This window comes from Durotheca rogersii (genome assembly GCF_024521655.1).
Source record: "Durotheca rogersii strain YMJ 92031201 chromosome Unknown GGS23scaffold_14, whole genome shotgun sequence".
Lineage (NCBI taxonomy): Eukaryota > Fungi > Ascomycota > Sordariomycetes > Xylariales > Xylariaceae > Durotheca > Durotheca rogersii.
In genome coordinates this window covers 369,402-383,060 of record NW_026251245.1, presented here as the reverse complement: position 1 = coordinate 383,060, position 13,659 = coordinate 369,402, and the positions used below count along the sequence as shown (strand labels likewise).

Here is a 13,659-nt window from a genome sequence, read left to right as displayed (position 1 = left end):
AAGGTAATGGGGTACGAGTTAGGCGGGTACTTGTGACGCCTTTAAAGTCACAATTACTTTTAGGGGACAGTTTAGGCGACAGGGCATCGCCTCGCAATAGTGCAGATACATTCACAGGTCTGCTGAGCGATAGCCGCAAAGCGAACAAGGACTTATGGTGATTATAGTGTCGATGCTCACATGCCTGTAAGCAACTTCTATGTTTGTTAGCCGTGATAGACTCCACTGGCCATATTATATATTTCCATATCTACGTAACGCTTAGTCGCTGGTTGTGTGTTTGAATGGACCCGGGCCAAACTACCCTGTATTATCTTCCAATCTTTCCTTCTCGAGTTCCGCCATCAATTTCTCAACTTTCTCACGCCGTGGATCACCGGCCGCTTGACCCCACTCCTTCTCTATCCACTCCCTCAGTCCCTCCTCAGACGCCTCGCCGTCAAGCAAAGAGAGCACGGCCCTGATCATTCCCAGAGCTTCGCTCCTCGAAAGTCCGGAAGCAAGTCCAAAGTGAAACCGCCTAGCAAGTTCGCTTTCGCTGGCAAACTCCGCAATGTCCTCCCTCCCCCTCCGCCTCAGACTCTCTGCTAAAAGTCTATCGTCCGCGCTGAGTTCCGCAAGAGGACTATACAGATTGCTCAGATCGGCAGTGAAGAGAGAAGGGCCAAAGGCCTCGCACGCCGGGACGAATCGCGCAAATTGCCAGTCGATAACGGCGGTGATGTTGTAGTTCTCGTCAACTAGTAAATGATCCCCCTTATCGTCAACGTGCTTGAGAAAGAACCCACCAGTGGACGCAGTAGCCGCGGCTAGGGTCGGAGCAGCCCGGTCTCTGAGCAGTCTGTAAAAGAGGTATGCCTCCTTAGGGTATTCCGGATAGAGTTGCCCATCGGCGATTAAATCAAGGTGAAGGTCGGCGATGGAAGTAAAGTATTCGAGGGGATCGGCGAAGGGCCCGTGTTTCCCAAGTGACAGGAACCGATTGCTCGCGATAGCGCCCTCTCTGGTCTCCTCGCCATGTGTAAGAAGGGAGCAAGCTTGTTCTCTGGAGAGGCGGCTGATGGCGATGAGGATTTCGGCGTATTGGTTGTAAACATGCGACTTCTGTTCAGCCGTTGCCTGATCAGCGTAGAAGGGCCGCCCCGGCATGGCGTCCTCGAGTATGTAGCCTATCCCAACCAAGTTTCCGGGGTCAGAAGAAAGCCCAAATCCGTGGGCTTTAGGAGCAGGCACGCCGAGGTGCTCTAAGAACTTGAGGGTTGCGTACTCGCTCTCGACTAGGTAGTCGACGAGATCTGGGGGAATGTCGCTAAAAGCCGTAGTCCGAGGGATTCGAGCAAGCCACTTAACTCCATCGTCGAAGACAATCCAGCAGTGATAATTTGCGCAGCCCATCATGGCGCCGCTTCCCAGGTGCTTCCCGGGGTAGAACTTACAGGGCTTCCCGTTGCGGAGTGAACTGGCCACGCGGACAAGCTCGGGGACATCCACTTGGGTAAGAAGTGCCTCGACTTCACTATTGATACTCATCTCCCAGGTGGTATCATCAACCTAGGTTCTTATATTAGCGGATGTGGCAACCTAAGCCATGGTGAATAAGAATCTCGAGTACTTACGAAGGCAGTGGACGGGCATTTGTGATGCCGAGGGAGAATATGGACAGCGCATAGATGTCTCATACAGGTTTGGCAGCTTCGGCCGCGGACGCTTGGGCGGCCACAGTTCGACCACGAGCAAGTTTCGAAACGAGGAACTTCTGGTGTAGACACCGCATGAATCGGTGCGCCGAGCGGCATGGCCCCCAGCGACGCCTGGCAAAGAGCGACCAGTCGAGCATCGTTTTCCCACTTAATTAGGCTGGCTCGCCGCCATTCTTGCCAGTCGGGCGTGGCGCCGTCGAAGGTAGCCACAAGGCCTCGGAAGACGTCAATAGCCTCATCTTTTGTGAGGTCCAATCCCATCCCTGGACCGAAGAGGAATCGTCGCATCTCATCCGATTCAAAGTAGCAGTGCGGTGCCCCACGACGCTGCAACTCTCGGCCCAAGACTCCATCCTCTTCACTCAGCCCCGGTCTTCCGGTGAAGAGATTGGTGGTGTCCGCAGACACAAGTGAAGGGCCAAAAGCTTCGTATGCTGGGACTGCCCTCGCGAAACTCCAGTCGATAATGCCGGTGATTCGAAAGTCATCGTCTATAAGAATGTGGTCTCCCTTGTCGTCCACATGTTTTAGGAAAAAAGGCCCCAAATTGAGGCCTTGCCATTTTTTGAGCCAAGGACCTGCCTTGGCCTGCTCCGCCAGGAATTTGAACATTAGGTACGCATCGATCGAATACGGGGAAAAGAGTTGGCCATCGGCGATGAGTTCGAGATACGTTTCGGCCCAGGTGCTATGAAAGTCTTTCGCATCTTCAAAGGGGCCTATGCAAGGCAACGTTCCCGTCCTATCACTCGCAATAGGGCCTACTTCGACTGCCCCGTCGGCGTCAAACATCAGCGATCCGATCTTGTCGAGAGGATGCTTGCCCAAAATGCAGAGGACGTCAGCCCATTGGCCCAGCACCTTTGACCTTTGTCTCTCTGAGGCTTCCGACGAGTTGAAAGGTCGGCCGGGCAGCTTGTCGATGATCATGTAGGCGACACCTACTTCGTTACGCGGATCGCCACGCAGCCCATACCCGTGAAGTCGTGGTGTCGGCACGTCAACAGACTCCAACCACCAGAGTGTCGCACACTCACTGAGCAAGATCTGATTACTGAGTTCGTCATCGAAGGACGTGTGCTTCTCTCGGAGGATTCTGACCAGCCAGACGGTCCCATTTTCAAATATAAGCTGAAGGTGGATATGCATGCCGCCCATTTGACGACGTCCCAGAAGATCTTCGTCATCTAGACGACATTCTAGGCCGCCAGAAAGCTCTTTTGCGCGCCGTAGAATGGCCGCGTGGTTCGTCTTCTGGTTGAGGGCGACCAACTCTGCCGTCTGGGCTGCCAACCAGGCCTCGTCATCGAGGGGTTCCTTCTTGTAACTAATTTCAGATCAGCGGCTCCATGCACAGATGATGGGAATATTTACCTCACATATATGCAACACAGACCTAATGTGCGTTGCGCAATACATGGACTCGCATCGCTCGCAATCGCCGATGTCGATGGCCGCAGCGTTTGGGCATCCCGCGATGGCGCAATTCCAAAATCGCACCATGGCTGGTGCAGAATTGGTGACGTCTTCAATCGTGGAAACGCATAAATGTCGGGACGTAGAAAAAGTGGGAAGCGGCCTGCGATATCCGTAAACGCATTGAGAGGATGGGTTAAGGTAAATAGATCAGTGCGGTTTCGAGAGGACAGGGCGGATGGGTTCTATGGGGTGTCGTGGTGGCTACTCAGATATCACCGCAAAGTGATTTCGCTATGGGACAGACCACGCGCCACTAACAGACGATTGGCACGGAATGGGCTCAGCCTGAATTGTTTCCATCACTCTCGACATCGCTAGAAGGGAACGGTTTCGGTGTTTGGGTTGGGTTTCTAGTCGACTGTTGGTGAGATATCCCCTGTTAATAAAGGGAGAAGTAGGAGGGCTGAGTGAGGCATGCTGAATAGCTAAACCAACTGCATACGGGCCAAAGCCTGAGGTCCAATCATGGGCATCGGGGATGCTTAGCTGCACACCTGCTGAAGAAACGATTGAATGTTAAAGCATTCTCGTCTAAACAGCTGGCTTGTTCTACCGCGTCTTGTGGTGACCTCTAACTAGGTCCCCCCCAGCATCGCCATGAATGGCACAGAGGCACGACTCTGCGTCTCGCGGAAATATGGTGAGCTCGATTGCTAGGTACATGAGGAAAGTCGAGAGCTTCTTGCTTCAGAGCCACCTGGAGCTCCGAAGGCGCGGCTGATTCTAAATTAAGGGCCTGCTACGTCTGTACGTGTTGTTAGTTCGTGAGGTCAAGGTATGGCGAACTGCTTAATTAGCTCCTAGGTATAATACTACAAGCCTATTATTATTGACCTGCAGTAAAGGGGAGTCGAGTTGACAGTGTTAACCCACTATTTAATTTGCTAAAAGCACTCATCAACTCGTCTATATCATCATTTACGGGATTAACTGTCACGGACCCTGCAAATAGATTCGGTCTTTAGGGGTAGGTATAACGGGTCCAAGACAATCCGACGGTCAAGGGCTGTAGACTCCGCCAGCATCACAGGCATAAAATCCGTGATTGCCACAAAAAGCGGCTCGGCTGTTCCTTTATACGGACAGCATCGAAAACAGGGTTTGTACCGCCTTGATGGCGCCCGAGATGACTGACGAGTGACATGGCCGTTCTGCAACGCTATTAAGTGGTCGGACGGCTATGGCTACGATGGGGGAGATCTCGCGTTGAACTGCCTGACTGTCTGTTGGGAGCCCCCGCGAATAGGGTTAGAAGGAAGGATTCCTAAGCTGGCATCTCGGCCGGTAGGCGGGAGTAGGTATTGTTACTCCAGGTCGTTGCATGCCGGATCAAGTCCTTTACCTTGCGAATAGTTTTAGGGTTATTTATTTCCGGTAGCTATGCGGTGAATACTGGAAGATGGACGGATTTGGACGAAGCCAAAAGCTGCCCAGGTTAATTAAAGATGTTGAACAAGCCAGCCACATCGGTCCGGGCTGCCACCCAAAAGATCGTTTGTTTCTCCGCTTTCCTTGCATACCTATCCATTCATAATATCTTATGACTGAGCCGAGCCTGAGTAAAAGCGGCAATGGACATCGAACTACCGGCGGGGCGCAGGATGCCCTCTCAGAGTGGGCTCTTCTCTGGGACCTGGGCTGCGGGGTGGGTTAGCGAGGCTCACGGGTCGACCCGGTAGCTGGGAGAATGCCCGAGCTATGGCCGTGCCGACGTGCGGACGAGGAGCAGGCAAGTGGACGCATTCCCTGTCCCGTTCAAATCCCGAGGTGTGGGAGGGGACCGAGCCGGAGGGCGTTGTTAGAGGGGGGAAAGGGGGTAAAAGGTGACGGATGCTCTACATCGCATAGGTAGTGGTAACGATCCGAAATTCTACCAAGCTTGGCAGATACACCCTGTTGCAACGCATGGCTTATATCTCTAAACAGATTATGTAGTTGAGAAGAACGTCCAATGCTTCTCTTTGCCGTACATCTCTGAGCATGGAGGTACTAGGTTGGAGGTACCAAAAGGCGCATAAGGCGCTGAGAAGCCGACGCTAATAGGAGGCACCCCAGGCAGGCAGGTAAACACAGGTCCTACCTCTACGCTCTGCCTCGCTCCCCCTTCTTCCGGACTCACCTATTTCGAGTCTGTGGTGCATATCATTAGTAGGCACAATACCTCCTACAACACACGAGCACCTGCGTATAACAAGACCAGCGGCTCGAGCACGCAGAGGCGCCGGCGAGGTGAGCGCGGTCCAGCAAAGATTTGGGCCGCCCCAGGGCCGGCGGGCTACTGGGTAACTCTCCTCATATTCGTCTATGGGACCATTTGCGAGCTCGGGGCTGCTGGGTATCTCGAGGAAATATCGTCGCCAACCACGGAGACCGTTTCCTTGTTGCTAAGGATAAAGTGCCCTAAAAATAATAACAACAATAAAAAAACTCTTACGGGATCCTCCCTATAGCACCTACCCTTAACTAACGCCGGAACCGTGTATATGTGTATGCTTGTGCCTATGTATATGCGTATGCGCGTGATGGACGACGACGTAGACGGCAAGGACGCGAAAAAAAGAGAAGCAGATTCCCCCGCGGCAGACGTCCACGCCGACGGCTTTCTACTTCCGCGTCGCGCCGAAGTGCGTGCGGGCCTTCTTCGTCTCGCGGGAGTCTGTCTCGCTGTCGTCCGCGTCGGCGTCCTTGTCCTTCCGCGCCTGCGCCGTCGTCCGCTTCTTGCCCGCCTTGCCCGCCTTGCCCGGGCCCTTCTCGGCCGTCGCCGACGTCGGTGTCGGCTGGTTGGAGCCGCCGTCCTTGTCCTTGTGGCTGTTGGCAAACGTGGTCGACACCGGCGTCGGCGCCGCCGGCGTCGACGTCGCTGACTGGCTGTCGGAATACTCGGTCTACACAGCAGACCCACCCCGGGGGGGCTAAATGTTAGCACGCAGCCGTTGGCGGGTCGAATTCGGCAGGGTGGAAGGTAGACGGGCGCGAGAGGGGAGACGGAGGGTCGATGCGCACGTTATTAGCGTTGTAGGAAATCGACGATCGCGACCAGATGTAGTCCTCGTCCTTCACCTCGCCCTGCTTGCGCTGGGCAGCAGAGCTAGTGCCCTTGATGTAGTTTTCGAAGCCCTTCACGATGTTCCCGAGACGAGAGTTGGCTAGGTATTTAGTCTCGATTTCGGCTATGTTCTGCTCCAGCTGGTGCTGTGTATACCGTTAATATGCAGCCTAGGCGCCTCTCAGCGGCAGAGAGAGACAGCCTTCTCCTCGCAGGCGAACGCGAATACGAAGGGACTTACGAGGTGCCGTTCTTGCTGCTTCCGCTTAGAAAGGAGCTCCTTCAGGGTCTGGCGCTGCCGGTTGTATTCCGTGAGGGCAGCCTGCCGGTCGCCGGCGCCGATTCCAGGCTGGATGTTCTCCGCCATCGTGACTCGAGCTTTGAAGTTCGGGGCGGCTGGCGCTAGGGAAGTCGTCAGGGGCAGTGATCGGTATGGACGATGTTCAGAGCTCGATGGCGAGGTTGGCTGCTCGGACAATGTCCTCCTGGAAGTTGGGAGCCTGGTCTTGGCCCGTGCATGCTATCGATAAGAAAGCACCGATTGAGGATATTCCGGCAGATGCCTGGTACGCTAGAGGTAGGTACCTGCCTTGGGTACCTTAGGTACCTAACCTAGGTACATAGCCTATGTACCATCGCATTCAGCTAGCCCCGTCCGACGCCGTTGTTACGCTAACGGGACCTGCATTAGTGTCTGGGTGTACGTACCGCCGATATTATTAGTACTTACCTAGATGTCCCGCTCGCGGCTAGACAGAGTCGAAGGAGGTAGGAATTCGCGATCTTGGATATCGACCCGGTCATTTAGGCTGTCGAGGTGGTATGACGGGAAAAACAGAAGAAGAGAACACGATGTAATGGCCGGGGGGGGGGGGGGGGGGGTCGCGGGTATATCAATCATCAGTACACATACGAGTTACCTACGACTTTGCTTGTAGGTGCCGGCCTAACCCAGGTTATACTTAGGTGCCTAGTAGGAAAGGATGACAGGCCATCTACGTAATTCTATTCCGATTCTCCCACGCCGGCGCTCTGCCATCTGAGACAGACAGGCACCAAAGAGAACTACTGAGGTAGAGAAAAATAGGGTAGGTAGGTCGGTAGGTAGGTGTCGTAGGTGGTTCACGACGCCATCATGAAGCTGCACATGCTACGTGTAGGTTCGTCGCGGTCCATGTCATACGTTGGCAACCGCTTATAGCATGGGCCAACATTCTCGTCTGCCAAACAGACTACCGTCCTTGTCGTGCAAATAAAAATTTTGGTACTGCAGATGCTTTTAAGAAAAATAAATAAGAGAAAAAAAAAACCCCCTAATTGCACCCGCGTACGTCCTGCAGATCCTTGCAACGACCCGACGTTTGGTGGAAATGCTAGTATTATCCGATCATCTATCCATCTATCTGGGATGCCGTATCTCGATGAGCTCAAACGCAAAGCGAACTTGTGACTAACCTCGAGAGCCAATACCAGGGGGACCAGAGTCAGAAACTGGGCTTCCGCAACCTATCACGACCCTGACCGGATTTGCAGGCCCTGCAAGTCTAGGAAGATTAGCCTCGCCCCTTGACGTTGTCGCTACTTGAGGTGCCTCTCATCTTCTTGATTCGCTCCTTCAGAAGCTTTTCGCGTAGCTCATTGGCCCGTTGCTGAGGCGTCTTGTTCTGGATGAAGAATGCGCGAGTCAGTTCTCTAGCCTGCGACGACGGACGCCCTAGGAAGAGGAACGAACCTCATCGGCCTTCGAGGCCGCGCCGGGTCTTGGGGATGGGGGTCTGTCATCATCTTCCGAAACATCAGCTGATCTATCACGGGTACGAGGGGAGTTGGCAGAAGGTCTCCGCTTTCTCGAGGGGACGTCTCTTCTCGTCTTGCTATCCTCTCTGCTCTGGGATCGGCTTCTTTGTCGTGACTGCCTCTCGCCCTTCGACGACCCCCGCGAGCTTGCGCTGTGCGTCGAAGACCGTCTCAGCCTCCCGCGACGGCCAGGCGAGGGGCTGCGGCTGATGAGCTCGCGGACTGGCCGTCGTCCGGGGCTGCGGCTCCGTGATCGTGAATAGGATGGCGAGCGGCTGAGCCGCCGCGTGTCTCGGCGGGCGGGAGACCGCGAGCGGCTAGGCGAGTCGGAGTACCTGCGCCTCTTCGGGGCCGGAGAGCGCGACCTGCTGTCGTCAGATCTGCTAACGCTGCCTACTGACGAAGTGTTCCTTCCGCGCTCGTCTCTGCGAGCCCTGTAATCTCTCGCTCGACCCGGAGACCGGTCTCGCTTTGCCAGGCCCCGGTAGCGAGGTGGTGACCGGCGTCCTCTGGATCGGCGGCGCGGTGGGCTGGCAGATCGAGGGCTAACACGCGGGCTAGCACGTCTGCTACGGCCACTAACCGTGCTGCGTGATCGGGAACGTGATGCAGAATCCCTCGAATTGGAGCTCGCGGAGCGGGAAGGAGGGCGGCCACGTCGATGCTCTTGTCGGCTCCCGCGACGGTCTCGGGGCACGTAACGGTCGCGATCACGGTCGCGGTCGCGGTCGCGATTGCCGTGATATGGGTCTCGTTCGCGTCGCGGTGGCGATGAGGATCGGTCGCCGCCTCGACCAAACCCCCTCCCACGGGCCCCGAAGGCTCGGTCGCCACCGCGCCTCCCGCCGCGCCAATTGTCGCCACGTCCGCCGCGAAAGCCCCGGTCGCGACGCTCCCGATCTCGAATATCCGACAGCTCGCGGTCGCGGCGTTCCCGGGTTTCTCGTCGGATTCGCAATTCTTCAGCGGCCTTGTCTGCGTCAATCTAGCAAGATTCTTCTTAGCATATGCAATTCAATCCCGATGTGGGCGAAATTAATACCTTCTCTTGTATGAGTTCCTTCTTTTTAGCCTCTAGCAGCTCCTTGGGGACGCCCTGCGGACTAGACTGGGCACTTAGGCAGAGCTTCCAGAGATCCTTGCAGAATGAGGCGGTGTCTTTGTCGAGGAAACCAGTGAGCTGTATCTGCATAGATTTGATATCGGGCTGCGTGGCCGGGCGTTAGTTAGCCGTAGTCCGTCTGGCGACGCAGCGGTAGTACACCTACGAATCGGGATCCCTCAATCAGGTTGAAGCAGAGCTCGGTGACGACATCGTCCTCGGATCCTAGTATCTCGGAGATCTTGCCCGCGATCCATCTAGAAAGGGTAGTGATCGGTCAGCCTGAAATCTGACGATACAGAGAACGGGATGGGATACTAACTTCTTCATGACCTGAAGGTTGACTTTTTGCATGTCAACCTTCTGATTGAACTCGAGAGGGAACTTGGTTGCCCGCAAGAGCTTCGCATCGACGCTGGCCGCCATATTGAGACGCTCGTTCGTTCGTGGTGGCTGCGTGCCCTCGTAGTCCAGACGTGGTAGGATGAAGACGGTGTAGGAGTGTCGACGGCGAGGGAAAAAAAAATGACGTCTGGGAAATCCCATCTAGGTGTTTCGAAAAAGGTCGGGCTGGAATCGGAAGCTTGGGCCTGCGACATCCGACAAGTCTCCAGTTGTGGGCAGCTGGCAGCATGTGCCACTACCAAGTGACGATTACCTTGGGCACAATACTTTGGCAGGCCACAGGCTGCAAGAGGGTAACCTAGGCAGGTATGCACTATTCGCGTACTTAAATAGGTAACTACCAAATATATTTATACGGATGTGTGTATATAAATAGGTACCTAGATATATAAATAGGTACCTAGGATAAATAGGTTTTATGGCAGTATGTATAATGCAGTCCTACCTTAACTCAACAAGTCGGATAGGATTGCCTATCCCAGCTACCTGGAGGTAAGGCAACAGAGCTGGAAAGGGGCATTACTATCACATATGCATACCTATACTCATACAGTGCACACTTTATGCATGAATACTGTCATGTGAACCCATTACATAGGCAGGTAAGTAGTACAGGAGGCAGTAATGTGACCAAGGGCTTAAGAACCTGTCCTCACGCAACCTGGAATGCCGGAGGTCGTTAGCACGCATCACGATCTTGCTCCGCCCATAGAAACTTTGGCCCTCCCCTAGGTTGACGCGTCAACGCCGCCCCGCAACGAATTCGGAGGCGAGCATTAAACTATTCGGCCGTGTTGAAACACGAAAGAGCGCCTCTCCCGGTACGTCCGAGACCATTCAACGCTGAGAAAGTCCCCTAGAGAGATTGTTAGAAGACGGATGGAGAGAGAGGGGGAGAGAGAGAGAGAGAGAAACGAGGAGAAGAAGACAGCTGGCTGTCTCGCATCGTCAGTAAGCGTGGGCAGGGCATAGCTGCGGCCGGAGACCTAAGCAAGGTGGCTAGATTGTATCGAACCGGGAATCATTCCTCAGCAAACTGCAGGCCTCGGTGGCCCTCGCAAATTGATACTCTTTCGCGATGTTCTCATAACACGGGCGCTGGACGATGAATGCCCACCCCCGTTATCTCAGTTTGCCGATTTACGGAGCGTGGTTCTGGTATACCTAGATTCCATAGATTGTATACCTAAATAGATTACACATATAAAAAGCTGCGGGGACAAGCTATCTGCCCCGACAACCCTACCTTTACCTCTCTCTTGTCTCCTGTTTCGATATCTGCTTATCACAAAGACTCGATTCGCAACCAACCTGCCAGAAACGGACGGACCCCTGAAGGCTGATTGGTCAATCCGCGCTTGAAAGAGACAACTCGGTGTCTAGTCTACGGGCATGCACCTCTCTCTCTCTCTCTCTTTTTCACGCGATCCTACATAAAATCAAGGCGAGTATTGGGGAGGGGGGGCCAAATCTGCACTCTGCGCGAGGTGGCCATTTTCCCATCACACACACACACACACAGAGAGAGAGAGAGAGAGAGAGAGACGGAGACGGAGACGGAGAGCGAGACGCATGTATGCGTGCTTGGCGCGCTCCTAGAGGGGCGCACCCAGTAAACATTGCCACTGTCTCGCCCCCTCGAGGGTGCGGCCTGCTAAGAGTGAATAGCGATCGTGACCAGTAGGAATGCTATTTTTCGACGGCACAGCACGTAGTCTTACCTCTTCGCCACCCACCTGGTATGCTGCTGTATTTCCCCGCGTCCAACAACTCGTTGGACCAGCATTACGCAAACAGCACCCACGGGGTTTGCCACGGCATCTATCGCATCGCATCGCATCACATGGCATTACATCGCATCGCGTGCGCCCAATCCGCTCTACTCTGAGTGTCAAACAACACCTTTATCTTTCATTTTGTCTTTCCGATCGTCATTAACATTATGGTCCGCTGAGGCTTGCCAACCCTCCTGTGGTACGTAGCAAGGCAGCGTAACTCTACCTATCCCGGTTCATCATACCCTCTTTGTGCCAGAAACTGTGCACGCTTAGCCATGATCGCTAGCTAGTCTGATCGCATTCAATCCCTCCCTCGTAACGCCTGTGATGATAGCCGGTGTGCTTGATCAATAATAACAGAAAAAAAAAGAAAAGTCCCCCAGTCCAGAAATCCTCAGGTTGAGCCGGACAGGATGGATTCATTTAGGGTAGCTCAGCCGGTTGGAGAGTTTCTTTTGTCTCTGATCGGCCGCGACGAGCTGAGGATGTTGCTTGGCCGCGAGAGCATTGATCTTCTCGCGAGCCTTAGCGAGGCTGTTGTTATCCTGCTCCTTCAACTTGGCGCGAATCTCGTATAGAGAGAGGAGCGTGGTGGCCCTGTCGATGTCGGCATCCTGCCGCTGCTTAATTATGGGTCAGCATCCTCGTCAGGTAGGTACGGGGCGACTCTGCGTCGAACAAAGACGTGACGTACGTCGTCTCTCGGCGTCCCGGGGATGGACGGCGACCCCGAGTTTGTCCGTGTCAATGGTGGCGTCAGCATGCGACGGCCAAACTTGTCCGTCATACGCCCGGCAGGAGAAGCCGTCCGGTCCTCGGGGACGCTCCTAGGCGGTGGCTGCAGGTGCAGGTTGTCTCTGCGATCGAGCGTGCGGTTGGCGCTCACCAGATCCTTGGCGGCAGTTTGGTCTTGCTACAAATGATGATTGCGAGTCAGCACAACTAGACCTTACCTTGGGGAGGTGACGGGAGAATGGAGGAGCAAGGGGGGCACAGCGAAGAGAAATGGAGAGAGAAAGAGGTGGGCCGGGGGATAACCACATACGGCAGCTTGTAGATCGTTAAGATCAGCCAACATCTGTGCTATTTGAAGGGCTTCCATGACGGCGCATCGATCTAGAGTTGGTGGGAAGAAATATGATGGAGAGAAGAAGGGAGCCAGGCAAGGCGTATGGGGGGGAGAGGCGATTCTTGTAGTTTTGCGGGCGGAACACAAAAAAGTTGCTGAGTTGGCAGAAGGAAGAGGACGGGGAGAGCAGAGGTCACGATGGGGTTCTTTTTTTTCTCTTGCTTTTGGGCAGGGAGAAAGAGGGAGGGAAATAATGAATTATATGCATTACTTTTGGTCAGCAGCGCGGCGGAGTTAGGCTCTTTCCCCAGGCCTAGAACCCGGTCCGTCCAACGGCCCAACCGCCGCTGTGAGTAGGCGGCACTGGGGCAGAGGTTAGGCAGTTTTAGGTAGTATAGGTGCCTTTTAAGTACTCCACGGGGGAACACCTTAGGAGCCTTAGGGGACGGGCAGGGGGTACCTATATACATAGGTATACCTGCGTACATGATTAGGCCTGCCCTGGGGAGAAGCGGGACGTAAGTTAGGCAGGTTAGGAGGTACCTAAGGTACCTAACCTCAGGTGCATACAACATTACCAGTACGCGACAGTGCGACAGTACATGGAAGATGGGGTAGGTACCTGTATGAGGCACTGTAGATGTCCGATGCGGGCTCGGGGGCAGAGAAAACCCCCCAAAGTACGAAAACTACGTACACGGGCAGCACGCATGACCAGCCTGCTCCCTACCTCCACCCCCACAGTGGCACCCTCCTACATAGCGGGCGCTTGACGCGATGTACAGGCACGCACGCTCATATGCGTGTACGTGTAGAGCGCATGCATAACGTGCATCTACCTACAGCGCATCCACGGTCGAGATGGGCCTACATATAAAAACACGCCGAAACCTGATGCGCCGCAGAACATCCGTACCAAGCTTTCTACCTAGAGGTAGCCAGGCGCGGGGGGGCGGGTTGGAGGGGGGTAAGAGTACGTGCATAATCCTATGCGGTATACGGTACCTAACGTGGTCCCTCGTAAGCATACAAGGCAAGGTCGCTACTCCAAGTAAGTTGCCTGAGGAGGTACGTGATGCTAGGTACCTCAGGTATGTTCCTACGAGTACTGAGGACCTCAGGCAGGGCAACGCAATCTCTGATCAGCGGAACTCGAACCCCCCGACGCCGTGCTAGGTTGCGGAAGTATATTACACGCCATCCGCCCGCCTGCGGCGCGTAGGACAGCGCAAGGGCGGAGAGGAAGTACGTAGGTACACCTCATGCCCACTTTTCACCCCGCG

General features: G+C 54.7%; 4 protein-coding genes across 4 annotated transcripts; all 4 read right to left on the bottom strand.

Annotated features, from left to right (window-relative positions):
• Positions 1 to 300: 300 nt before the first annotated feature.
• GGS23DRAFT_605791 (uncharacterized protein) lies at positions 301 to 3,203 on the bottom strand (the record flags this gene model as incomplete). The annotated part of the gene is made up of 3 exons (XM_051519817.1): positions 301 to 1,551; positions 1,617 to 3,020; positions 3,075 to 3,203. 3 exons carry the CDS (start codon positions 3,201 to 3,203, stop codon positions 301 to 303), a joined length of 2,784 nt encoding a protein of 927 aa, XP_051370878.1.
• A 2,203-nt stretch (positions 3,204 to 5,406) lies between these two features.
• GGS23DRAFT_109086 (NuA4-domain-containing protein) lies at positions 5,407 to 6,745 on the bottom strand. Its single transcript, XM_051510981.1, has 3 exons — positions 6,467 to 6,745; positions 6,183 to 6,371; positions 5,407 to 6,064 (listed from the first exon to the last, which is right to left on the bottom strand). Exons 1-3 carry the CDS (start codon positions 6,590 to 6,592, stop codon positions 5,783 to 5,785), a joined length of 597 nt encoding a protein of 198 aa, XP_051370877.1. The 5' UTR covers positions 6,593 to 6,745; the 3' UTR covers positions 5,407 to 5,782.
• A 393-nt stretch (positions 6,746 to 7,138) lies between these two features.
• Positions 7,139 to 9,813, bottom strand: GGS23DRAFT_573017 (uncharacterized protein). The gene is made up of 5 exons (XM_051516662.1): positions 9,447 to 9,813; positions 9,291 to 9,381; positions 9,065 to 9,229; positions 7,958 to 9,007; positions 7,139 to 7,889 (listed from the first exon to the last, which is right to left on the bottom strand). Exons 1-5 carry the CDS (start codon positions 9,668 to 9,670, stop codon positions 7,779 to 7,781), a joined length of 1,641 nt encoding a protein of 546 aa, XP_051370876.1. The 5' UTR covers positions 9,671 to 9,813; the 3' UTR covers positions 7,139 to 7,778.
• A 1,505-nt stretch (positions 9,814 to 11,318) lies between these two features.
• On the bottom strand, positions 11,319 to 12,786 carry GGS23DRAFT_573015 (uncharacterized protein). The gene is made up of 3 exons (XM_051516661.1): positions 12,353 to 12,786; positions 12,002 to 12,220; positions 11,319 to 11,930 (listed from the first exon to the last, which is right to left on the bottom strand). The coding sequence occupies exons 1-3, from the start codon at positions 12,407 to 12,409 to the stop codon at positions 11,727 to 11,729; spliced, it is 480 nt and encodes a 159-aa protein (XP_051370875.1). The 5' UTR covers positions 12,410 to 12,786; the 3' UTR covers positions 11,319 to 11,726.
• Between the last annotated feature and the right edge of the window lie 873 nt (positions 12,787 to 13,659).